The 27,027-nt window shown below is 43.0% G+C and overlaps 1 protein-coding gene across 1 annotated transcript in view; it reads left to right on the plus strand.

Moving 5' to 3' along the window:
• The first annotated feature begins 7,445 nt into the window (after positions 1-7,445).
• The window catches only part of COCH (cochlin), a 39,391-nt gene continuing 19,809 nt past the window's right edge, over positions 7,446-27,027 (plus strand). Inside the window, exons 1-3 of the mRNA XM_032773337.2 lie at positions 7,446-7,547; positions 7,696-7,740; positions 22,814-22,970. Of these exons, the coding sequence (XP_032629228.1) occupies positions 7,523-7,547; positions 7,696-7,740; positions 22,814-22,970 (227 nt within the window). The 5' untranslated portion in view covers positions 7,446-7,522. The remainder of the gene's footprint in view (positions 7,548-7,695; positions 7,741-22,813; positions 22,971-27,027) is intronic.

Consider the following 27,027-nt stretch of genomic DNA (forward strand, 5'->3'; position numbering starts at 1 on the left):
TTAGGACTGGAATTGCTATTTTCAACAGCCATTGCCTTTTTGTTTGTTTGCTTGTTTGTTTAAAAGGAAGACAGTGATATTGCATTGGCAAATTCCCCATAGAAAGAAAGAGTGGAACAAAAGAATAATAAAGGCACCTCAACTTTTTCTCATTTATGGAGAACAGTCTTATAATATGCATCCAGATATCCTCCAATCACACAAGCTGAAAATTGTTCCACTTTATTGCAGCTCTGTAACCATATGGGAACCAATCCTGACTGTGTTTTGTGCACATCCAATATTCTTGCTGAATGACCCACCCTGGGAGCGAGTTACCAGTGGCCCAGGGCTGCGGCAGAAGGAGGGTGCAGGTGTGGGGGAAGGAGAGCCCAGGACTGGGGCGGCAGGAGGTATGTATATGGGGCACTGGTGGGGGGAAAGGAGGGAGCCCAGGGCTGGGGCGGCAGCAGTGTGGGGAGAGGTCACTGGTGGGGGGGCAAAGGGGGAAGCCCAGCACTGGGGCAGCAAGGGCTATGTGGGGGGAAGAGCCCAGGGCTGGGGCAGCAGGGGGGTATGGGGAGGAGCCCAGGGCTGGGATGGGGGGCAGCCAAAAATTTTTTTTGCGTGGGGTGGCAAAAAAGTTAGAGCCAGTCCTGGATAAAGCTCAGATAAAAGAGGATGCTTCTGCAGTTGGGTTTGCGCCCCACTCAGGTAAAACCCTCAGTGCAATAGAAACAGTTTAGTTAAATCAAAACTTAAGGACAGAAGGGGCAGATGGAGCTCAAAACCCAAGTATGACAGAGCCCAGTGAAAGTCAAAAGGAAGCTGAGATCTGAAGACATCATATTCAGATCTGTACAAGAGTAGGCACATGGAACGTATATACTTTGTATAATATGGAAAAACTGGCACAGGCTCACAAGAAATGAAAAAATACCATCTGAACATACTTGGCATGAGTGAAACAATATGGTCAAGGTGTGGCAAGATAGTGTCTGATGGTGCTATAATCTGATATTCAGGAGGAGGAACACATGAAAGAGATTTAGGAATTATTTTGAGTAACCTTATAGCAAGACCCTACTGGCTTGGGAGCCAGTAAACAACAGAATAACATCAGCCAGGCTGCAAACAAGATGCGTCAAGTGTACAATAATCCAACTATATCCACCAACAAATGCACCGGGTGACAGTGAATTGGATATATTTTATGAGCAGATGCTGTCAGCCCCGGGGTGGGATGAGGGGCTGCAGCTGTCAGCCCCAGAGTGAGGGGGAGCTCTATCTGTCAGTGTCCCACAATGCCCCAGACAGTTAAGTTGATGGAAGCCCTCCTGGTGAGGATGCACAACAGAAGGAGCATAGCGTGGACATGCTTTAATTACTGCAGTGGCTGTATGTTGACCTACTTACATGAGTGTAACCAAGGAACAGGTATCTATCTGAATCTGCAGAAAGTCTGGAATAATCGCTCAGAGAGATGTGAACTGACTAAATCATCTCAATCAGGACTTAACTCAAAGGCCCATGATGACCACAGTGTAAATGTCAACATTGTTAAATATTTCATTTCTTATGTGGGAACAGAGAGGGAGGATCACAGATCTGCAGAATTTACTGAGAGGGTCATCTCAATGGACAAATTTGGGAGATACCACCCATTCCCTCCTCCCTATTAAGAAAAACCCAAGCTGAAGGAGCCTAGAAAAGCCTATAGACATAGTGAAACTCCATCTACAGAAGCCAAGATCAAGGATCCCAGTAGACCTCAGAGTGAACACATGATCACATTTTGAACATCTTCGCAGCCTAGTCAGCAGTATCTAATTTTGGTGACTCACATAGGAGGAGCTTATTTTGTGGGTGGAACTTTGTAGTGTACCGCCTCTTCCTCCCACCCCCATCTGATTCCGGACTGCAATCTTGGAAACGCAGAAATATGTTTCTGGAGTGATCAGAGCAGATGGCAGAGACAGCCCCATGTTTTGGCACTCAGTACACACAATTCCAATTTAACAACTGACAGCAGAGTTGAACAAATAATTAATGATGAATCATTTATCTGATGCCTTGCAGAAAGTCATTTATTTGATAACATTTTCCTTTTTTTTCCTATTTGCAAAATGTCAGTGAACAGATTGTCATTTTCTCAGAATTATTTGATGTATTTCACAAAACTCAATTATTTTGCAATTTATTATTCAGACTCCAAAATTCGATATGTGTTGATTAGATTTGTCACAAAAAAAACCATGCTGCCATTTCTGTTCACTGACTGGATAAGTGTAATATCACTTACAATCAATTTGCTGCTACAAACGCTCATGGAAAGCCAATTACTATTTTAATTTCTGTGAGTACGCACATGTGCAATTTTAAATTTCCCTTTCCAGGAACAATTGCACTAATAACAGGCAACCACATGTGTGTTTATAGACAGCAACCGCTAAAGGAGCAGGAATGTGGTTGAAGTCATTTTTTAAAAAAAAGTCCTACAAATACCCCTGAAAATATGCTTACAGGCTAGTATTCACTCCTCCATATATAAGTAATATGATCATCCCAAACAGTGATAGTATCTGTGGTGCCCAACTGTCCTGCATCATCAGCATTTCACACAGAACACTCAGTTCAGAACAAATGCAAAACAGATTACAAAGAAAAGCTATGTTTTTGTACACATTTTGAAGAGGGGTTGGGGGAAAACCGTGCTTCGATTCACCATAGCTGTTCATCGGTGGCGATGAAGTAACTAGCTGTATACCAATGATTTAAACCAAAATCGGATTAGATTTTCAACAAATCTAAACGCAAATAGCAATTTTAGAGACCACTCAGTCTAATTAGGTTCAAATTAATTGGTATACGGGATTTGTCGGCATGAGTAGACGCCTGTGCCAGATTCAAAAATTTTATTAAAATAAATGTTTGAAATGAAATATACACAGGTTGAGAGGGAAGGTACTTTACATCTGAGGTCAGGCTTCAGTTATGGGGGGTTACAGATATAGTTTGCAAGGTTGGAAAAAGTACATACATTTCGCATAACCGGCATAGACCCAGATTGGGGTGCAAAAGTTTTTAAAGTGTCAGTGAATATGTAGGCTCTTGTTCGCCACCCATGGAATGAATAAGGAGTCCAAGTCAGTATCGGTGGAGCAGATAGATACATGGGTGGGGTGCGTCCCTTGGTCGCTCAGGGAAGGAAGTGGGTTATTTCCCTGGTTGGCTGTCTCAATTACTCAGTGTGGTATTGGCGGTGTCCGGTGATGTGTTCGATATAAATGTCTCTGGACCACCTGATGGCGTCGGACACCATGAGCTGTCTCATGAGCCAGGCGTAGCGTCGACCAAACCCACATGCTCTCAGAACCGGCTCATTGCAGGGGGTCCCATGAGCCCAGGGCTCCCACGATCAGGGCGTGTACCTGGACTTCATAGCCCTGGGCTCTCAGGGTCTCAGCCAGTGGGGCATACTTCGACTCCTTCCATGCTCGGGCCTCCTGGAGGGCAGTGAACCGGTTTTCGAAAGACACTGTGATGTCTACCAGGAGGATCTTCTTCTTTTCTGCGTCCGTCATGACGATGTCGGGTTGCAGTCGGCTGTCTGTCCCGGGGATGGCGGAGTTGACAGTGATCTCACCCAGGGACGGTGGGATGGCTTTCATTAGTCAGTTCTGGATGGCGTTGTGGCGGTGCTGCCAGGCTCTGGAGTGCTGCTTGCATCCACACAGGACGTGCGGCAGGGTCTCGTTCACGTAGCCGCACTTCCTGCAGCGCTTGTCCCGGCTGCTGTGGCGGATGGCTCCGTTGAGGGGAACGCAGTTGAGTCGGGCCCTGTGGATGAACCGCCAGTCGGTGAACCTGGTGAAGCTGCCCCGGGGAGGAAGTGGTTACTGGCGTCCCACTTACTGGACACCTCGAACACTTTGCCCTGGTCCGGCTTCTGCTTGAGGTTCTCGGCGTAGTGGTAGCGTATGGCGTCTTTCAGGGACCTTTCTAGCATGGCTCTGGCGGTCGGGGTGACAATGGTGTGGTCCAGGGTCTTTATGCGTGGCACCAGTATTCCCAGCTCCCGGCATTCCTCGCACCACTTCCAGCAGCAGCCGATCCTCTTACCTAGGTGTCTTGAGGCATTGTGGGCGCGGGTCCAGAGAGAGGATAGGTCTCTCCCCTCTCTTCCGAATATGCAAATAAGCCACTTACAACCGGGCTGGTGTCACTCCATCGCAGACCTGGCCGGACTTTTGCCTTGTGGATTCAAGGAGACCAGCTGCAGCAGTTCCTTTTCCTCCAGGCTCCACCCTCCACCCTGCGATTGTACACGTAGGTGCTGGAACTAGGGGTGCTGCTGCACTCCCTGGCTTGAAATGATTTCCGTTATATACAGGGTTTGCAGTTTGGGCCAATGATTGTACAAAGAGCTAGGATAAAATGTGCAATTTTCCTAGGGAAAGACAAAGAGCCCCCATCATTTCTTTTTATCCACATAAAATATCTCCTATTCAGAACAAAATGTCGTGACGAGGTAACCGACAGCCCAGCCAACTGACATTTGCTTAAAACGTTATGTTACAAAAGATGCACCTGGAACATCATAACCACCAGATAAGATAATGACAAGTTTCAAAGTGGTAGCTGTGTTAGGCTGTATCAGCAAAAACAACGAGGAGTCCTTGTGGCACCTTTGAGACTAAAAAATTTATTTGAGCATAAGCTTTCCTGAGGACGAAGTGGGTTTCAGCCCATGAAAGTTTATGCCCAAATAAATTTGTTAGTCTCTACGATGCCACAAGGACTCCTCCTTGTTTTTGCAGATAACATAATGTGTAAAGAAAGGGAACAATAGCTCCCCTAAACCTTTAAAAAATCTTACAGGCAGAGAGGCTTGAGAGGCTGTTGCAGAGGGCAAAGGTATCGCTACAGTGTAACAAACTGAAAGAGGTCAGTAAACTCGTGTGTATGGCCAGGTCTACACTGCGACTTTAAATCGGTTTAATGGCCGATATACCGATTTAACGCTGTATCCGTTCACACGACGTCGTCATTAATATCGAGTTAATACGCTCTAATCTGATTTCGGAACTCCCTCCTAAATAGAGGAAGTAGCGCTAAATTCGATAGTGATAACTCGGATAGGGTTCATGTGGGCGGAAATCGACTTATTGGCCTCCGGAGGCGATCCCAGAAGTGCCAGCACTGACCGCCTGGACAGCATCTGACTCGGATGCAGCGGGCAGGTACAGGAAAAGCCCCGTGAACTTTTGAATTACATTTCCTGCTTGCCCAGCTGGAGCTCTGATCAAGCCACGGCTGGCGATGCAGTTTGAAATCGAAAAAGAGCTTCAGCATAGAACCGTACGGAGACTACTAGGTCTGATCGCTGTATGGGGAGAACAATCTGTTGTATCCAGCTCCGTAAGAACACGAACCGCCAAAGGCGTTTGAATAAAACTCCAGGATACACAGCGCTGTGTGACAACGCGTAACGGGAAGCCAGAGACTCAACATGGATAGCTCATGAGGGAGGGAGGGGGTACTGAGACTCCAGCTATCACAGTCCACAGCAGTCTCTGACAATTATTTTGCATTCTTGGCTGGAGCTGTCTCCAATGTCTGAGGTTCAAACCAGTGTCCCGCGTGGTTTCAGGGACAGCTCCTCAGTTTATTTCCCCACCCAACGTGAAAAAAAAGGGAAAGAATTGCTGTGCTATGGCGTTTGCTCATGCACTCCCGCGAAAAAGGCGCAAAAGGGGTTGTCTGCTGCCTTCACAAGGGAGGGGTGTAGCTGTACCAGCACCACCCGGGGCAGTGTTTTCTCCCCATTCAGGCACTGCTCTCAAACACGGAAGGGAACTATGGGATAGCTGAGGACCAGCTACCACAGTGCACCGCTCCTGAAATCGATGGTGCTTGGACATGGACGCAAACAATCGATTATCGGGATCCCACTGTGGACGCGCTAAACCGATTTTATTAGATCTGTTTTGTAATATCGGTTTAAGCTAATTCGAAATAATCGTGCAGTGTAGACGTACCCTATGTAACAAACTGAAAAGGGTCAGTAGACGTGTGCGTGTGTGTGTGTGTGTTTCAAACTCACTCACAGACATTAAAGAATTTGACATCTGCAGAGCTTTGAACCTGGTCTGACCACAAGAATCAGTTCAAACACTTTAAGCCTGTTCTGCCACGATTTTGTCCAGGAAGGGAAGAGATGTACAGAAAATGCCCAACAGGCTGTGGACTGCATATTGCTAAGTGTCAGGTGTGAGTGAAACGCTGCTGATGGGAGAACGGTGACTCCACAGAGCCAGAGTCACACCCAAGTGGACACATGGCAATAGAAAAACTACACGATGGGAGTCAGCTGAGCAGCTGAGGAACCCAACAGCTTTGTCTTGGAGACTCCTGTTCTCAAAGGAAAATTTCCATCCCTTCCATTAATGGGAGAGAAGGGAAGGCGAGAGAAAGGAGCTGAGCTCCCTCCTGCCTATCAGTGAGCTGTCCTTGCACAAGATGCAGCTCACAGTGCTATCCCACCAGATGGTAATGGGACTGTCTATGAACTTAAGTATCAGAAGGGTAGCCCTGTTAGTCTGGATCTGTAAAAGCAGCAAAGAGTCCTGTGGCACCTTATAGATTAACAGAAGTATTGGAGCATGAGCTTTCGTGGCTGAATACCCACTTCCTCCCATGCTGCATCCAAGGAAATGGGTATTCACCCAGGAAAGCTCGTGCTCCAATACGTCTGTCAGTCTATAAGGTGCCACAGGACTCTTTGCTGCACTATGAACTTGTACAGGATCGCCCAAGGTTTGGCCCGGATGGGCGGCGGGGCTGTTTGCCCGTGTGTCCATCGACCCTCTGGGGGCAGAGTAGAGCTCCCCGGCCTCACTTGTCCAGGTGACTCCGGAGTCACTCCAAAGGCGGCCAGGTTTACACGGGTGCCTGAGAATCCGTTCCGATCGGCTTGCAGGTCCGGGAGAAGAGGCCCTGCAGGCGCCCCGCGCACTTGCCTGCTGCTACCCTCAGGCAATTTACCGGTGAGGCCGCCAGCCTGGCGCTCGCTCCCTCCCCGCCGGGTCGCCCACCCAGGCCACCCAGGCAGCGGGGCCTGCCTAGTGCTCATGCGCTCGCGGAAGGGTTTAAAGCGCGCGCGGGGCTGTCACAGGCACCAGCAGCGCCGCGAGCCAGGCCGTGTGCGGCAGCTCCAGAGGGTGGGTTGTCTCTCTTCCCCCGGCTCCCCTGCCCCCCTCCAGGAGCTCCCCGGGCTGGTCCCCGGCCGGGGTCCGCGCGGAGCCAAGCAGCCCGTGCTTGGGCGCAGGAGAGCCCGCCCTCCCCGCGCGAGCCCGGCGCAGGTGCCCACACTCCACCTGCCAGCCCGGTGCCGGAGACACCCCGAGGCTTGGCCACCGGCGCCCCTAACTCCAGCTAAGCACACACTGGGGGAGGGGGCGGCGCCAGCTAACCCTGCCGCTGCCGAGCGCTGCGCTGAAGTTCTCTTCCCTCTCCCCAGGTGCCAGCCTGCGCGGCCGCCATGTCTCCCGTGCTGATGCTGCTAGGTAGGTGGGGAGCAGCTCCGCGTGCCCCTGTCAGCCCGGACAGGGCGCGGTGCTCAGCTCCGAACCCCCCGGCCGGGCGCGCCCTGCGCCCAGCTGCACTGCTCGGCTGTGGGACCGCTCCTGAACCCCTCTGTGTCTCTGATTGCAGGTGGCTTCCTGCTGGCCAGCCCGGGGCGGGCAAGCGATGGCTCGGGTGAGTTGATAGTCTCCGTTATGTCTCAGAGACTCCGGTTTTTACATAGGACCCTTCATGGGTCTCCAACTGGTGGCGCCTCTAAAGTGGGTCTCTGCAGGGCTGAGCCAGTTCGACACACTAGCGATCATCTCCCGCTAGCACCCCGGACATACATTTCCAGCGTAGGGCTTGACTTAAAGGAATTCCGCAATTGCTAAATACAAATTTGCGCTTGGTTTTTCCAAGCGAACTTTTTTTTTATTATTTAGATTAGTTTAAAATGTCTAATTGTGGGGCGTTCAAGCATTTCTGTAACTATTCACGGCTTTAATAGTCACACACCAAGTGCAAGTTAAACCATGTCCAAAAGCAGCCTGGCTTGCGATTGTAGAATCCTTTTCTATCTCACCTGAAAATTTGTTACTTTAACGGTGATGGAAAATAATAATTCTTTGTGTATGGGCTACCGGGAATTTGTTTATGCTCTAAGATAAGAAATGACTGAACACACAGTAGCCTTTTCTCTTTTATATAAAGTCTAGCACCAGCGTGACCTTGCTTTTCGCATAGTATTAGCAGATTCTGTTTAAACATGCAAATATTCAGACTAAAACCACATTGATGGGATCACATCTCAGAGCTCCTAGAACTATTTGCTTGTTGAATCTAGATGCTAGCTGCGTCTCTTTACCCTATCATGCCGTCATTGGGTTACTGAGCCACTGCTAGCTGCTGCAGAGTTAAGACTGCAGAACCATTTCTGTTCAACACTGGATTTTCAAAGTGCTGTGAAATCCACGTCTATATTGAAGGGAAAAAACAATGCTGTTTCCATATGGGATGGGACGGGATGTAGCACCAGCTTTTCCTTCCCTGCATGCTGTCTCTCCGGTTGTGAAAGAGAATTTCGTGATGGGGTAACTGTTAACTAACACTTCCTTCTGAACTTATATTATCCTCCCTCTCTCGAGCCAAAAAAGTAAACAAAACATAGCTTGCAAATGGGATTATCCAGATACAAATGATACACAAGAAAAATATTTTATTGTGTTTTTATTATTTTATTCTTTAGTACCAATAATGTGCTAGATGTTTCACAGACAAGATACCTGCTCCAAAAAGCTAATAAACTAAATAGATCAAACATGGGAGATAGCATACGTCAAAAAGTAAAATGATTGAGCAATGTTGTATAGAATGTTTGGTTTGTTTTGTTGGTTCCGTATTACTTTGACATAATTCTTTGAGGGGAGAACATAGGTTTGTAGCTATATGACAAGACTTGTCTTTTAAAAGTGAGAAGCATAGAAGGAGATGGAGAATGGAGGGGGTTGGTATTTCCAGGAGGCAAAGGTATCTAGCTTCTCTATAGTGTAACGGTAAATGTAGTAGTGTATGTATATGAGAGAGTGAGGGACACTCACAAAGCTTAAAAAGGATTTATCATCAGACAACCTACAAACATATTATGACTATAAGACTCAATGCAAACATTTTAAGCTTGTTGTGCCATGATTTTACCCTGGAAGGGAAGAGACATATAGAAAGTGCCCAACAGACTATGAGTGGCATATTGACAAGTGTCACGGATGAGTGAAACTCTGCTGTTGGGAGAACGGTGACTCCATGGAGTCGGAATCACAGCCAAGTGGACACATGGCAGTAGAAAAACTAAAGAAGGCAAATCAGTTGAGCAACTAAGGAGTGCAACCACTTTGGCTTGGGGACCATGTTCCCAAATGAAACTCTCTCTATTCCCTCCATCAATGGGAGCGAAGCAAGGGCAAAAGAAAGGATCCAGAATCGCTCCTGTCCAGCAATGAATTCCTGGAAGCAGAGCATCATCCTGACTCCAAATGGAGAGTGACTTCAAATTTGTATGTATAATATAAGAATTTATTTTGCTATTTTTGTTTGTTTATTAGTTTTAACTTTTGGCAATCTCTTTAATGTTAGTGTGATGGCCTGGTGTCCAATTGCTAGATACAAATCGTTACTGAGGACCTCCTAACTAGGCTGTAATGCAGAACCTAAACCAGGATCAATTTTGCTCATTTCTTTTGCAGGTCAATATAAAGAGAGGGAATAGTTTGCGACACTGGCAGGGAACAATAGAAGAACTCTTTAGGATCCTTCCTAACTGGGATAAAGTCCTGTAAATTAAAGGTGTCTGTCAAAACAACTAAAGAGATATTAAAGGGAGACTGGCAATTTAATTTATGCCCTTGCTTAGGTTTGCTTTAAATGGTTTCCCATAAGGTAATATTAACAGAAATTTGTATGCATTTAAAAAAATGAAAATAAATTTAAAAAATATTTCCCCATCCACAGTCACTCAACAACATGACATTAGCACATCAGAGGTTTGAGCCAACATTTTCAAAACCACCTATATCCCATTTTCAAAAGTGATTTAAGAACCTAAGTCTCACTGAAAGTCAAAGGGATTTAGGCTCCCAAATCACTTAGGTGCTTTCAAAATTTTTACTCTTGATCCTACTCCCATTGAAATCCATAGGAATATTTCAGCTCACTTCAGTGGGAGCTGGATTAGCCTCTAGATGCCACAAATGAAACTGACTATATCTGCCCAATCCTGGAAACACCTGTGTATGTTGGTAATTTGTTAGCTGGTCTTAGTTAACCCTAGGCTGTTCAAAAGGGAACAAAACAGTATAAATGAAATGTCAAAACAAACAAACAAACAAAAAGCCAGCCAACATGGCCATGACCAGTTAACGCATTTTTAAACCCAGTTATCCTTGTCTATGCTCAGGGCAAAATTGTGTTAGTATAAACCTGTTAGTTAACATGTTTTCCAACATGATGCATTTTCCCAGTGTAGACAAGACCTGTGGGACTATTTCTCTGTGTAATTTAAACACATGCTTGTTTGAAGGCTTGAGGCAGAAAAGGAAAGTGAATACTTCAGGGTACGTCTACGCTACGGGATTATTCCGATTTTACGTAAACCGGTTTTATAAAACAGATTGTATAAAGTCGAGTGCATGCGGCCACACTAAGCACATTAATTCGGCGGTGTGCATCCATGGTCCAAGTCTAGCGTCGATTTTCTGGAGTGTCTGACTGTGGGTACTATTCCCACAGCCTATCCCATGTTCCCCAGCAGTCTGCCATGATCTCCCCTCGCACCCTAGAATTCCTTGGGTTGTGAGAGGCCAGTGGCTGATGGGGAGACAAAACATCATTGTCGCGGTGGTTCTGTGGTAAGGGAGTGTAGAGTCGTCAGTCCATTCTTCTGCCAGGAAAGCAAATGGCAAGACAATCATGTGTCGCGCCCTTTTACCTGCATTGCCCTGGCAGACGCATAGCAGTCGGCAAACCATCGAAAAGCCCAGTTCAGCTTTTTTTTTTTTACGTACCATATGTGTAGCTGATTGAGGGGACTGCAGCGGAGACAGAAGGCGATAAGATCCAGCGCTACACAAGCAGCATTCATATTTGCTTTGCATGATAGTAAAGATTGGTTACTGAGTTGTCCTGTAACCCGTCTGAAGACATGCTGCTGGGTAAATTGAGCAATGAAGATGACCGGTTATGCCTGTTTTCCTTGTACTGGTCTGCCTGCATATTCATGGTAACTGAGCGTGGCTCGGATGGCCGGGGTGGCAGAGCAAAAACTGGGAATAGACTCCTGAGTCAATTCTCTTTATTATGTTTCTAAAAATAGAGTGTCCTGCCTAGAAGAGGGGGCAAGTGTACTGAGGAGAACAGTGTATCAGAGGAGCACAGGTGCTCCGGGTCAGATCCTGCAGAAATGATGAGCTACGTGCATTCATCGGGGGGTGCCCCTGGCACAACCACGACTGTGCTTCATCACGACTCCTCCCTTCGCAAGCGTTCCTCGGGCGCACCATTTGCAATGTCGCCTCCGCATTTGAGTGTCATGGAAGTTATAAGAATGGCGGGATAAGAAACAGTGACTTTGTTAGTGGAGATAAATGAGGGGAGTCCCGAGCGACCTATGACACAGTCAGGAGGACACTTAAGACGGTGTGGGGCAGACGAGCCAGCAGGAGCACCGCTATGACAGTCAAAGCAGTACAGAATCTTTCTCTTTAAACCATGAAAGAGCGAGGGGCTTGATTGAAGCCTCAGCCACCCAGTTCTTGCATTGATGAAGATGGTTACAGCACGTATTTCGTCCAAATCATATTGCGGAGTGACCAGGAATCATTCCAATATTATTTACAGGCACCGCCGCGCACCCACACGAACCGGGCAGTCACCTCAGGCCAGCCAGACAGAGTATTGAGCACAGTAGTCAATAGCACATGTGGAGCCCTCACAGGCTGATTTAAGACATTACAGTCCTTACTGACACATCTGCACTGGGAACAGAGAGGTAGTAGAGGAGGCAAATAATGGTGCTACAACTGGTGCAGCTACTCGCTGTCCCACGCAGATTCAGTAGACATAAGGACACCCCAGTGACTATTGAAGAGAAGTCAAGAAAGACGATTTCTTTCCCTTTCTATATATACGTAAAGTGGGGCGTGAAGCTAATCTCTGAGAGCTAACATTCCCACATACCACGCTGGGACAATGCTGTTTGAACATACCGGACCATTGGGTCAAGCCAAATGCAAGAATACTTTCAGAGAACCTGCGTAGCACTGTGGAGATAACCGCTGAGTCAAGTCCTCGAGACTCCCCATCCCATCCATGAAGCGTACTATTTGAGTCTCTGGCTCCGATTACGGCTGGTCACGACACGCACTCGTGTAAACCTGGAAATGAATTTATTTTCAAACGCAGCCAGCATTTGGCATTTCGTCTTCTGTCAACAGAGCATCTGATAGAAAAAGATTTGTTCCACAAGCGATCGATCATGATCAGATATCTCCTGTATGGTCCGATGGCTGGAGAAGTCTTTATGGATTCGCGGGTGGGACTGACATCTGCCACCCCTCGTTGTGCGTGAGCAGGCTCACGCTGGGCAAACAGGAAATGAAAATCTAAACTTCGCGGGGCTTTTCCTGTTTACCTGGCCACAGCATCTGAGTTCAGATTGCTGTCCAGAGCAGTCACAGTGGTGCACTGTGGGATACCGCCCGGAGGCCAATACCGTCGATTTGCGGCCACACTAACCCTAATCCGAATGGTAATACCGATTTTAGCGTTACTCCTCTCGTTGAGGAGGAGTACAGAAACCGATTTAAAGAGCCTTTATATCGATATAAAGGGCCTCGTAGTGTGGACAGGTATAGCCTTAAATCGGTTTAACTCTGCTAAAATCGGTTTAAACTGTCCAAGCAGTACAAAAATGGCAAAAGGAAAAAAACAGCATAAGCAGTGACGTGACTGAAAGCTATTTCACTCTTTATAATCCCTGACTTTATCATAGTTTACAATGAAACTGTTCTTTAAATATATTGGGACAGCTTCTGTTCTCTCCTATACCCAAGCAACACAGGGCAACATAGCCCAACATTTAGTTGTGGCTTTTCCCTTGATAAGACTCCCTTTAAATGTTTGGTGACTCTTGTTTGACAGTTGTGTGAAAGTTGCTCATTTTTTTTCAGTAGTAAGGAGCAGAACTGTATAGTGCAAATATGGTAATTTAGGAAAGTACTGGATAGACGAGCTATAGAATGTGTGATGCATCCTAGGGTATCCAGAGTTGTGAAGCACCTCACCACTGCCTGCCCCATAGCATGAAGCAGCTATGTCTGTGCCTGCTGTGGGTCAGTTCTCTGAAACTAGTGGCCTCTAGCAGCACAAGCGCTGCCTTCCAGACCCCTGTAGGCCTCACACCCTCTGTTTAAGCACAGACCCATGCCCGAATACTCAGTGTTCCTGCAATGTCCAGCCCATACCCACTGAACACTCACAGAATTACCAGGTCTGCTGTTCCCAAAGGAACAGTGTACACCATCTTGTAACTCAGGACAGCATTTTGTTTAACACCACAGCACTTAGATATATTTATAGTGAAAACAGTAATACATTTATTATCAAAAATTAGAGATTCAAATAATAATGAATAAGAACTTTGGAGACGGGTGCATAAAAAAACAAAATCATAACTTGCTTTCTAGAGACTAAACTAGCAAGTTACACTTTTGTCTAAAGAAACTTAACTCACCCTAAATTCTCCAGCATTTTCAACTAAGCCTGGCCTAGACCCTTCATTTATGAAACAAAAGTGTTGTCCTTTTTCTTCCTCGGTGAAAGATGTCTGTTCAAGCTCTTTGCCCCACCCAATATACTCAAGCAAATCTCCTATATGCACCTCAAGATAAAGTTCTCTATCTCCAATGTGTTTCCCTTCCTGGGAGTTCTTTTTTACAATCCTTCATTTGCATTCAGTTCAGACTGGTGATAGGGGACCCATTCTGAATGAAACAATACTCAGTCCACATGTAAACAGATAGATAACCTGTTTTTCACCTTTTCTGGTGACTAACACCTTGATACAAACTTTAAGAATATATCTTTTACAAAAAAAAAAAAAATTCCCCTCTCACCCCTATGGGTGGTATGTGTCTTCCTCAACCTCGGGTCCTCTACCAGAGGCCTGGGAGTTTGAGGGTTCTGCGCAGTATCTTAGCTGTTCCTAGCACTGCACTCTTCTGGACAGAGAGCTCTGATGTTGTTCCTGGGATCTGTTGGAGCCACTCACCCAGCTTAGGAGTCACAGCCCCGAGTGCTCCTACCACCACTGGGACCACTTTGGCCTTCACTTTCCACATCCTCTCTAGTTCCTCTTTCAGGCCCTGGTACTTCTCCAGCTTCTCATATTCCTTCTTCCTGATGTTGCTGTCACTTGGCACTGCTATATCTATCACCACCGCTGTCTTCTGCTCCTTGTCTATTACCACGATGTCTGGTTGATTGGCCAGTACCTGCCTGTCCGTCTGGATCTGGAAGTCCCACAGAATCTTAGCCCTGCTATTCTCCACAACCTTCTGTGGAATCTCCCATCTGGTCTTGGGAGGGTCTAGCCCATACGCTGTGCAGATGTTCCTGTACACAATGTCAGCCACTTGGTTGTGCCGTTCAGTGTGTGCTGTTCCTGCCTGCATCTTATATATTTATTAGGACTGTCAATTAATCACAGTTAACTCACGTGATTAATCATGATTCATTTTTTAACACAATTTTTTTTGAGTTAATCGCAGTTTTAATCTCACTTTTAAACAAGGACTGCCCATTAAAATTTATTAAATATTTTTTGACGTTTTTCTACATTTTCAAATGTATTGATTTCAATTACAACACAGGATACAAGGTGTACAGTGTGCACTTTATATTATTTTTATTACAAATATTTCCACTGTAAAAATGATAAACAAAATAATATTTTTCAATTCACGTCGTATACGTACTGTAGTGCAAACTCTTTATTGTGAAAGTGTAACTTACAAATGTAGATATTTTTTGTTACATACTTGCACTCAAAAACAAAACAATATAAAACTTTAGAGCCTACAAGTCCACTCAGTCCTACTTCTTGTTCAACCAATCACTAAAACAGTCAAGTTTGTTTACGCTTACGGGAGGTAATGCGGCTGGCTTCTTATTTACAATGTCACCTAAAAGTGAGAACATATGTTCGCATGGCACTTTTGTAGCCAGCAATGCAAGGTATTTATATGCCAGATATGCTAAACATTTGTATGCCCTTTCTTGCTTCAGCCATCATTCCAGAGGACATGCTTGCATGCTGATGATGCTTGTTAAAAAAAAAGTGTTAATTAAATTTGTGACTGAACTCCTTGGGGGAGAGTTGTGTATCTCCTGGTCTGTTTTACTGGAATTCTGCCATATATTTCATGTTATAGCACTCTCGGAATACGACCCAGCACATGTTCATTATAAGAACACTTTCGCTGCAGATTTGACAAAACACAAAGAAGGTACCAATGTAAATTTCTAAAATTCATATTACTCATATTTGCAAACAATTAAAATGCCTCCTGGTTCTTGACCCAAGGTTTAAGAATCTGAAGTGCCTTCCAAAATCTGAGAAGGATGAGGTTTGGAGCATGCTTTCAGAAGTTTTAAAAGAGCAACACTCTGATGTGCAGAGCCGGCTTTAGGGACCAGAGCAGCAAGCAGGTGCTTGGGGTGGCCAACGGAAAGGGGCCGCAGATCTGGCTCTTTGGCGGCAGGTCCCTCAGTCCCTCTCAGAGGGAAGGACCTGCTGCCAAATTGCAGCCGAAGAACGGTGTACCGCCGCCAAAGTGCTGCCGATTGTGGTTTTGTTTTTTTTTCCTTCACCGCTTGGGGTGGCAAAAACGCTGGAGCCGGCCCTGCTGATGTGGAAACTACAGAACCCAAATGACCAAAAAAGAAAATCAACCCTTTGCTTATGGCATCTGACTCAGATGATGAAAGTGAACGTACATCAGTCTGCACTGCTTTGGATTGTTATTGAGCAGAATCCTGCAAACATATCCTCTGGAATGATGGTTGAAGCATGAAGGGACATACGAATCTTGAATACATCTGGCATATATTTAATATATCTTAAGACACCGGCTACAACAGTGCCATGTGAACACCTGTTCTTACTTTCAGGTGATATTGTAAATAAGAAGTGGGCAGCATTATCTTCTGCAAATGTAAACAAACTTATTTGTCTGAGTGACTGACTGAACAAGAAGTAGGACTGAGTGGACTTGTCGGCTCTAAAGTTTTACTTTGTTTTATTTTTGAATGCAGTTATTTTTTGTTCATAGTTCTACATTTGTAAATTCAACTTTCATGATAAAGAGATTGTATTATAGTACTTGTGTGAGATGAGTTGAAAAATACTATTTCTTTTGTTTTTATAGCACAAATAGTTGTAATAAAAATAAATATAAAATGAGCACTGTAAACTTTGTGTTCTGTGTTGTAACTGAAATAAATATATTTGAAAATATAGAAAATATCCAAAAATATTTAAATAATAATCTTTTAACTGTATGATTAATTGCATGATTAATCATGCAATGAATATTTTTAATTGTGTGAAAGCCCTAATATATACATAATTCTTTACATAGCATCTCTACATACATTTCACAATGATATTGCTGTCTGGTGTGACACTTGCTTTCATTTGAGACCTCAGATGGCATTCTTTGGTGAACCAGAATGCACCCACGAGAATCAGGAGATTCCTGTAACCCTTCTGCACTCCCTTGCCAGGTGGCATTAAGAGGTTCTTAGGTCACAAAATGTTTAAACCTATGGTATGGTTATTTGATGGATGTCATAGGAGAGAAGACAGACTTCAACGCCTTTGTAATAGGTTCTCCCTTGTCTTTTGTAGGTCCAGCACTGAAGCAAGACATCCATCCTTATCTTTCTACATGGAACTTCCTCCATTAAATCATGTTTTAATCAGGAAGAAATACAGTGTGTTTCCACACAATATTCTGAGGTGTTGTGTTTCTGTGACATATAGAGTATATGTGCAAGCCATGATAGAGTGGAAGTTTGGTCATTTTCTTGGAGTTTTTAAAACCCAATCCTTCATTCACTTTGCACTCCAAACGCCACTGGGAGTCTATAGTGGACATGAATGGATCTGTGATGATAAATTTCAAGATAAGCTTTTCTCCTGCAACATAATTAGATTTAAGGTCTAGATTTTCAAATTCCCATCACAAAACATTTTCATGAAATTAAGGGAAAGTTCTAGCAAATTCATTCAGAAATAGAACGGGGATCGAGTGAAAAATACTTAGGGGTGTAACTTATGGGTAACTATTTTCATTAGCATTTATGTACTACAGTTGTTATTTGCAATTAAGGTAGGCACAGATAGTCAAAGTACTGAATATTTAAAAGGTCCTCTCTATGTTTCAAATGTTTTAATGCATTGAACAGGCTTTATCCTCTGTATTGAATTTGGATATGTACTTAAGAAGGTAAAAAGTTTGGCATCAGACCAAAATGATTATTAATTTCTAAATTATTATTAATTATGCATATACCAAATTGAGAAGAACAATACAAACATAACAGTAATATTAACTGTAACATGAGGAGACTGGTGGAGGTCTACAAATGAACATTTAAAAGTAGAGGAAAACTTATTAGACCATACAAGTATGGAAAGGGTGAGACTATGAATCAAATCCAGCTCCCATGTCTGTGGCTGCAGAGTTCTTCCTGGCAGCAGAATTGATGTAGTTCTTCTGAACTAGGAAAGGAGTTGGATTGTTTGGGGGAAGGGCTATGCAAGAAATGCATATCACTGTGCAGCTGAGAGAGAGATTGTGGGAGGACCAGAGGCTCTTGACCCTTTGGCCCTTCTTCTGTTCCCAAAATCACTACTGTGATGCATGTGTGGGGTATGACATGTTATCTCAGCCACCAGAGCTGAGATATCTCTCCACAGACTGCTGTGCAGGGCTCTGTAGCTGCACAGCAATCTCTTAAAGATAACCAGTGTACACCTCACTATTTGGGTTGAATGCTAGGTTCCTGCATTTGTCCCTAAATTAGCAATTTCACCAGGAGCCAGTTTAATTGCTTGCAGATATGAGTTATGTGAATTTCAGAAAGTCAATTAAAATCAGAGTGCTGAATTTTCCATAGCTTATGAAGACACATGACAAATGAAAGAGGAAAGCCAGGCAAGGGACTATCAGGACACATCAGCCTCATGGCAACAGGCACCATTACATAGGCATGAATTTATGTAGATGAAACCAAAAAAGATGTAACTAATTCCCTGAGAGGAACTTAAAATAACAAATTAGAATCAAAAGGAAAATCTGTTTCTCTTATCACAGGGACATACTAGCTCTACAACCTTGCACACAATGGGCTGGCATGAAGCAGAGAGTAGACTATATAATACTGTCAGTGAGCCAGAGGAAAAGACCTTTAGGTTGCTCATTTGTAGTGATGGGTACAGTAGTATCTTTAAATAACTGAGATCATTGGGGAAGGGAGACAGTGGGAACTCTAATTAATGATAATACAGAGGATTTTTATAAGCACTTTGTGGGTTCAAAGTTCCTTACAGACTCTAACTACTTAATTCCCACAACACTCCTTTGAGGCTGGTAAGTATTTGTCCCTGTTTTATAGCTGTAGAAACTGAGAATGAAAAGTTAATGACCAGAATTTCAAAGGTTCTTGATATCTATGGAAGCTAGGGATGTACTGCTCACCACTTCTGACAACCAGGTAATCCCATGATATGTTATCCAGTCAGCAAGGGAAATGGGAATAGAGCTTTGGACTTCCAGACTTGTACTTAAACAATTATACCAGGCCACCTACCTCATTTGCTCTTGGAAGTGTACACGGTTCCCATTGATACTAATTGAATTGGATAGGAGTATTGTCATGACTGTAACAAAAAATGGGGAATCTCTTAGCTGGAAGACATTTCCTTACATAGTTTATAGAAGAGGAGTTATACCCTCATTGCCAGTATGCTCTTGATTTTATTTTAGCCATTTGCTTTCCTGGAAATATTTAGTCAGATTTTTGGACCTGCTACTTTTAAATCTGAAAATCATATGAAACTATTTACAGAGATAAAATTATTTCCTTTACATTAAAAAAAAACCCCAGTCTGGATGAAACTTAACCTGTTTGTTCAAGCCTTATATACTGGAAATATTTTTGAGGCAAGTGGCATGAGCTTTCTGAATAATAATACCCTGTGGCTTAGGCTCTGACCCAATATAAGTATTATATCTGAAAGCAAGTAGTACCCAGAGGGTAATGCAGAATTTAAGTGCTGTTGCTGTCACTTCCAGAGAATTAGAAGCACTAACAATATGCTTAGTTCTGTGTAAGACTCAAATTTTAAAAGTCCCTGTTCCTGCCCTGAAGATCCTATAATCTAAATAGGACAAGATGAACCATAGAGGCACAGAAAGATGTTAACTTTTTTGAGTAAAACAAAAACATTTCATAAATATCCACACACAAAAAAGTATTTTAAATGATTTGACAAAGCTTAGAGGTCCTCATTTCACTCCTTCCCCTTCCCCATTGTAAGTATCTCATATTATAGGTTTAATTTTCAAAATATCAGGCGCCAAGGCTCATCTGCAAAACTACATGCACAATTATATGCGTATCTGGTACACACAGTTACTGTGATTAAATGTGTAATATGGTATTTGCACACAGAAATATCCAGACAGTTATCTCACAACTCCTCCTGCATTTCTGTTCCTAGCACTTCTTCTATTTTGAAAATAAGGCCCTTACTGGCAAATGCATTGATAAAAATCTAAACTAACACATTTATAAAATAATAAATGAGATAAAAATGTAACTTTCTGGGTGGTCTCACTGGCGTGCAGTATGTTCAATATGCTAATGAAAAACAGAATTGTTTGCTGTGATCCCAAGGTAAAGCACTTTTAGTAATAGTAATAGTGATCTTTGCTGCAAGTATGAGTGATATGGGTAGGACTGTCTCAGAGGGAGAGAAGGGGGAGTTTGCCCCAGGACTTCCTATCTGAGAGGACCCCCAAAGCGAGTAGTGCTGCAACCTGGTGCATCGGGTCACAGCAACACTCACTAAAATTTGGCCCAGCAGCCCCTCTGTCATGATGTCCAGGTCACAATGCCCAGAGTGGGGAGCCGAGCTCAGTCCCTCAGGACACGAATCAAGCTGCTGCTGCAAGGTGGACCTCCCAATTCCCCATCTGAGCATCCTCTCATGATGAGGGGGCCTCAGTTATAGAGTTAGTCCCAGACCCCCCTAAAAACCTCTGCAGCCCAGGGTATGTACTGGTAAAGCTGGTAAAGAACTATTTTGTATGCTCTAGGAAATTACTGGGAAAGTTCAATGGCCTACAGGAGGTCAGACTAGATGATCACAATGTTCCCTTCTGGCCTTGGAATCTATTCAGATCTATTTAAGATGTTTTTTTCTTTATGCTGGTAGAATTTCTACATTTTAGCCCTATTGACTGAATAGCTGATGATACAGTAGTTAATGGAGAGGGAAAAAATCTTTTGCAAGGACGTCAGGGGCAAGATTTGTTCTTAGAAAGTCAATATCGGTATCCAGTCAGGGGTCAGATTGTGAGGCAGAAGTGATGTTACTCCTGAAAAAATTCCAAGTTTGCCACACTCCCACACTAGTTGGAGGTGCTACGTTGACTGGGGATAGAATAGTTAATGATGTTGCACATTAAATACCAAGTTCTCAAAAGAACTAGGCTTGATCCTCATGCAAAAATGTGTGCACAGGAGTGACCCTACATTTGTGTGCTGTTACTATACGTATATTTGCATATGGTAAGTCATCTAAAATCATTGCATGACTAACTGCCAAATTCCCACATACAGTCACAGTAATTATTCACACAATGTAAGTGTAAGGCATTCAGATTTTCAGTTTTGAAAACTTGCCCCTTATGTAACCATCCTTATACTTCAGAATTAACATCATATAGCATAGTGGAGCAGTTCACACATTTTAGAACTTATTGTTTCTCTGAAGATAAATTATGACATAGGTTCATATTTGACAAATGTCTTCACCAGTTCAAAAATTTACCAAGTAATATTTTTGGGTTCTAATAAAAAATAAATTTTGCAGACATTGATGGTGATAAAAGAGAAGTGCTAATATGGCATGCTGTCTCAACCAGACTCCTACATCCAGTTAAGTCATTTGACCATCCATTTCCATTACATAGAAATATCTTGTAAAATAACTTGGCTTTCCCTTTGTATACTTACATAATGGAAAGCCTCTCTGGAAAATAGTTTTAGGTTCTTGTGATGTGCACAGCTGTATTTAGGAATCTCAGAAAGTGGGAATATGTTTGATGCAGGGAACTGGCTACAGTAACTGAAGTAGTATATTGGATGTTGTAATTTCTTTTCGACTATTTACTATTTAAATATTTAAGTAAATTTTCTTATAAATGCTAATCTTAATGATTGAATGTTTACAGTGTATTTTAACTATTATACAAAATGTAATGTACTGTATGTTAAATAGTTATCATTGCTAAAAAGAGAAAATAATATGCCTGAGCTAACAATAGAAAAAACAGAAGTAAGAGACAGCAACTTCCCATGGAACAAAGGCACCTGAGTCACTGACGTGCTTTTCAAAATCCCAGCCAAAGACAAACATGAAGTTTTCACTTTGCCAAGTTACATTTTATCTGTGTCTATTGACCACGTGGTTGACTTGTTTTCACTGTGTCCTTTGTCACTTAAGGATGACATTTGTTTTAAGCGACTGACTAAAAGCAGCTTCAGTTATTTGCACTAAGCTTTCTATACTGTCTATGAAGACAAGCTCTGTGAAGCTCAAAAGCTTGTATCTTTCACCAACAGAAGTTGGCCCATTAAAAAGGTATTACTTCACCCACCTTGTCTCTCCTATACTCTCCATGGCAGCGGTTTACATGTTCTAAAAATAGGTAGCATTGCAATAATAGACCTAATTCACTCTTGCTGGGGCAGACAGATGAATATCTAACCTCACTGCCCTGGCCAAAATTTTTCTGATAGTCTTAATGGGAGTGAAGTGAAGTGTAGTGAAGGTGGTACCATTGTCACCTTCTCTTATGAATTCCATCTTGGAGGATGGCCTCAGCTTCTGCTGAGAACTTCTTAGGAGCTCTGTTGGTGGAGGCTGTCCAAGAGACGGTCTGAGTCAACACATCCCTGACCCTCATTCCTTTCATGGACAGTGCTGCCCACTTTTGGGGGTTCATTGGCTCTGAGCAGCCTTCCTCATGCCTGTATGCCTTAGTAATAGAGAAAGCTGCTGCTGCTGCTTTGAACTGCTGGTGCCTTTCTCCTCCAATGCCCTCCAGCTTTCCACCATCATCTGTGTTGTCCTCTGCTGAATGTAGTTCAGTGCTTTCAATCATTTCTTGTTGGTTCTTGTTCTTTCCAACATGATTGTGAAACAAGAGTGTGTAATCTTCCTTGTCATTGCCCATGATATATGCTGTGACTGAATCCTTAAAGCCAGACTGCAGTACAAGACAAGGCTGTAGCTTAATTTCAAATTAAAATGTGTGCTTTAAACTGAGATATGGTGAGTAGATTGGAAATGATCCTCCAGATTCATTATAATAGGTTGTTCAAGCCTCAGAGCTCAATTTTTTCTTTTCCTCTTTAGCCCCCACTACCATCACATGCCTTACAAGGGGAGTTGATATCAGAAAGGAGAGAGCAGATGTCCTCTGTCCAGCAGACTGCCCGCTATGGCAGTTCTATGTCTTTGGGAATATAGTTTATGCCTCCCTTTCCAGCATCTGTGGCGCTGCCATTCACAGGTAAGCTAAAGACTACTAATCAAGATGACAAGGAAATATATTTTAGAAATTAACTATATTTTTCAGTTGTAACCTTTGGCTGCCACCCGAATTATGGATATTCCTGACAATTCTCAAAACACACCAACAAAATGTCATTAAAAGACTTCAAGTCAAATACAGCTTGAAGTAAGTGGCTGTAACTTTCATAAAGTCTCTGGGACAAATTCAGCAGTGACAATAATGATACAAAGATGCTCTTAAAACTGGTGTAAATGACAAAATAGAATAACTTGCACTAGCCTGGCAACTGGTGCGCAACGAGTATAATTTATAGATATGGGAGGTGGAACTGAGCAGACTGAGCCTGAAAAGTTACTAGTTGGAAGGTGTAAGATAAAGTAGGCTCCCCCTCTCCTCCTTTCTTATGCCACACCATTCTCAACACTGCTCAAGTCAATTTCAGCCCCAGTTTAAGCTGACACAACAATGATCAGGATGAATTTAATGCATGCAGCATACAAGCTCAGTATTAATCAATATCACATTAATTTACCAATTATTTGTTTTCATAACTACAGTTTACACAATGTGTAATTTACACCACTACTTATGTTGCTGCAAAATTTTGCACATGAATCTGGTATTTGGATAGCAAGAAAAGGATTTTGAATATATTTTCAATTACTGTCACTATACGGGCCGTCAGGCATTTAGTGTGGGTTATAAATGTTTCAGTATTAAATATAATTTTTAAAAGAGAGAATTTTTTTCTTTTTAAGGGTAATTAATTATGGAAGTTAGGCAATGTAGCATGTTATGACCTTAAAACAAAACTACTCAAATTATAGTGTAGTTTTTGTGCATTATGTAGCTCTTGGGGTTAAAATTTGGGGGAACATCTATGTTCTAAGGAAAGATTTGTCCCACTGCCTGTGATTGGCTGGGGCACATGACTTACAAGACGAAGGCTGAGGGAACAGGGGTTATTTAGTCTACAGAAGAGAAGAGTGAGGAGGGATTTGATAGCAGCCTTCAACCACCTGAAAGGGGGTTCCAAAGAGGATGAAGCTCAGCTTTTCTCAGTGGTGGCAGATGACAGAACAAGAAGCAATGGTCTCAAGTTTAAGTGGGGTATGTCTAGGATGGATACTTGGAAACACTATTTCACTAGGAGGGTGGTGAAGCTCTGAAATGGGTTACTGGGGGTGGATGGGTGGAATCTCCATTCTTAGAGGTTTTTAAGGCCTGGCTTTACAAAGCCCTGGCTGGGATGATTTAACTGGTGTTGGTCCTGCTTTGAGCAGGGGATTGGACTAGATGACCTCCTGAGGTCTCTTCCAACCTATGAATAGAATATTCTATTCTATGATTAACAATTAGCATAGATTTCAGTCAAAGATTCTGCAAGTACATAAAAAGAACTTTTGTTAAGTTTATAGGCAAACCAGCCTCCTACACACTTCAGAAGAATAAGCAGTATTTGAATAGTATCTGACTATTTGTATTTGACTCCAATTATGCATTCACATACTGCAATGATTAGGCATGTTACAGTAACGATAAAGTTCTTTTGCCTATTTCCATTAATATGATTCTTGAGAACAGCAGTTCTCACAGCCCAAAAATATTGTGTGGGCATAGGACTGTTTTTTTTTCACAGCGTAATATATTTCATTTGTTTTTATCTGTATACTCTCTTTCTTCCATAAGAATGAATTATGAACGCGTGGATCTTTGTCCCTCCCTAGTAGCTAGTCTATAGAATATGTTAATATATCTGCCACTTTTCCAGCTAAGCAATAAAGTCTTTAGCTGGCTCATACTATTAGCCTTAGAGGTCTCAAGTTCAAACCTCACTGCTGGCAGCAGTAGTGTCAATTACAGAAGCAGAATACTTGATAAAAAATTTGAGGCTGTCTCTATGCATCATAAAGGAGCAGGAATAGGCACAACCAGACCTGTTCGTGCTTGGTTTTGCTGCACAGTTCCCTTCTGTAATGCTGCATATCTCACTCTAGAAATTCCATGTAAAACTTAAAAAAAAAAAAAAACCCTCCTCACTACATCTCACATTACATACTAATGGTATTGGCACAGTTTCAGGAGAATAATCTAGTTTTAACCTCTGCTTTAAAAAGAAAAAAAAAAACCAAAACCTAAACTCTAATTATTATTCTTTTAAGAAATTATTTCTTCTCTGGTGTTTTTGCTTATTCTTTTAGGGTGAAAAACCACTTCACCAATGTGAAGCATGAGCATGGGGAGGTTGTGCTGGGGAAATTTAAACTCCCACCACACTCCCAACCAAGGTTAGGCAATGGGCAATATACTACCCTCTACACATGTACTGAACTCTTCTTAAAGTCCCAGTTTGCAGAGGCATTTACTTGCTGTACAATAGTATTGTATATGTTTCCTGAAAGCTACGCAACTAGTTTGTATGCTTTTTAGTGAGTACAAATACAATACAGTATAGTAGTTTAGATTTAAAAAAGTTAACAGCACAAGAATGTGCTGTAAAAACTTTTAATGCAAGTTATTAAAGAACTGACTTTGCAACCAAAAATGAAAGAATTCTTCACAGTAAAACTGTATTTGAATAAAAAATAGGCCCATGTGACAGTTTAGATGCAAATCTTGATTCAGGATTTGGAACTAACCCATCACTAATTCAGGGCTGGATTCTCCAATCCTTTCTCACACGAGTGGTCCCCTTTACTCAATGGACTACTTGCTAGAGTAATACTATTTGACAAGTGTAATGACTGTAGCATATGATGATGATGATTATGCCTAGGCATGAGGAACTGAGCTAAAGCTACCCTTGAGACATTAGTTGGATTAATAATCAGAAGGCAAAATTCAGGACCAGATCCTCAGCTGGGGTAATAGTGTCCTAGATGCCAAATTACACCAGCTAAGGATCTGGCCCAATGTGTTAATTTTTAGATAACTTTTAAAGCCTAGTCAGAGGTGGGTCATGCCTCAAGTCTGACACTGGACTCCCATACTGCCAGTGTCACAAGAAATGTCACACTTTTACCAAGTTAGCTATATTAGTCTTTAGGACACAGGCTAATCCCAAGGGGTATGAGAATTTCCTGAGTTGTGGTGGTCACTAGGAGAAAATTGGCAGAGAGTTTGGCCAGAGGAATGCACTTCTGGGCAGTGAAGTCTGTTGGGAAACTTTGGCCCACTGACTGCTCCTGCTGGGTCTTGCTCCTAAGTCATGCCAGAAACATGAAGTGCAGTGGAAGCAGAGACAACAGAACCTGTGTTGTAGGGAGAAGCTGGCACTAAACCCAGAACAGCTCTGGGTCAAAGATGGAGAATATAGGCAAGCTTCCAGCAGCAAGCTGCAGTTGGGAAGGATGCCGTTTCTTGTGGCCCCAGGGAAGGAAGGAGATGGAAGGAGTTGCATTAGCAGCTAGAAGTCAGGGAGTAGGGAGAGAAAGATGGGAGCCCAGTTAATTCAGCTGTCATCACTTGGGGTTCTGTTTTCATCCTTTGGTTCCATCAGAAATGACATCTGTAATTAACTACTTACAGACACATTTTACAGTGTAGTCATGGTGAAAAGTGCTTCTTATCATGGAAATTTCCAAGACAAAATTGCCTTCTCAGAGATATATCTCTGTATCCCCTATCAGGTCCTGACTTTTGTATTCTGCTCTGTCCCTGTATGGCACATGTAGATTTTCCATAAACATCAACTGGGGAGCAAAACTATTAGCATCAAAATATGCTAGGAGAAGTTTGCCTTTAGATTTCTGGACTGAGTCAAATGAGTACACACTTTTGTTAAGGGCACAGCCTCAGCTCTGGGCTCCTTGATGTTTATGTTTTTCCACTGGAACATTGACGCCGTAGTTAAAAGAGAATATCATTTTCCTTTCATTTTGACGTGTTTTTTCCTGTCCTTGCATGATAATATCATCTCTATCCACTTGCATGGACTGTGTTTTGGCATCGGTCTTGTTCTTCCCTAGACAATTGCATTGATCTGAACATTACGTTACTCTGAGCCCAGTCAAAAGAACAGGCACTTGGCATCATCTCAAATAACATTTTTTTT

Source organism: Chelonoidis abingdonii, chromosome 4, assembly GCF_003597395.2.
Source record: "Chelonoidis abingdonii isolate Lonesome George chromosome 4, CheloAbing_2.0, whole genome shotgun sequence".
Lineage (NCBI taxonomy): Eukaryota > Metazoa > Chordata > Testudines > Testudinidae > Chelonoidis > Chelonoidis abingdonii.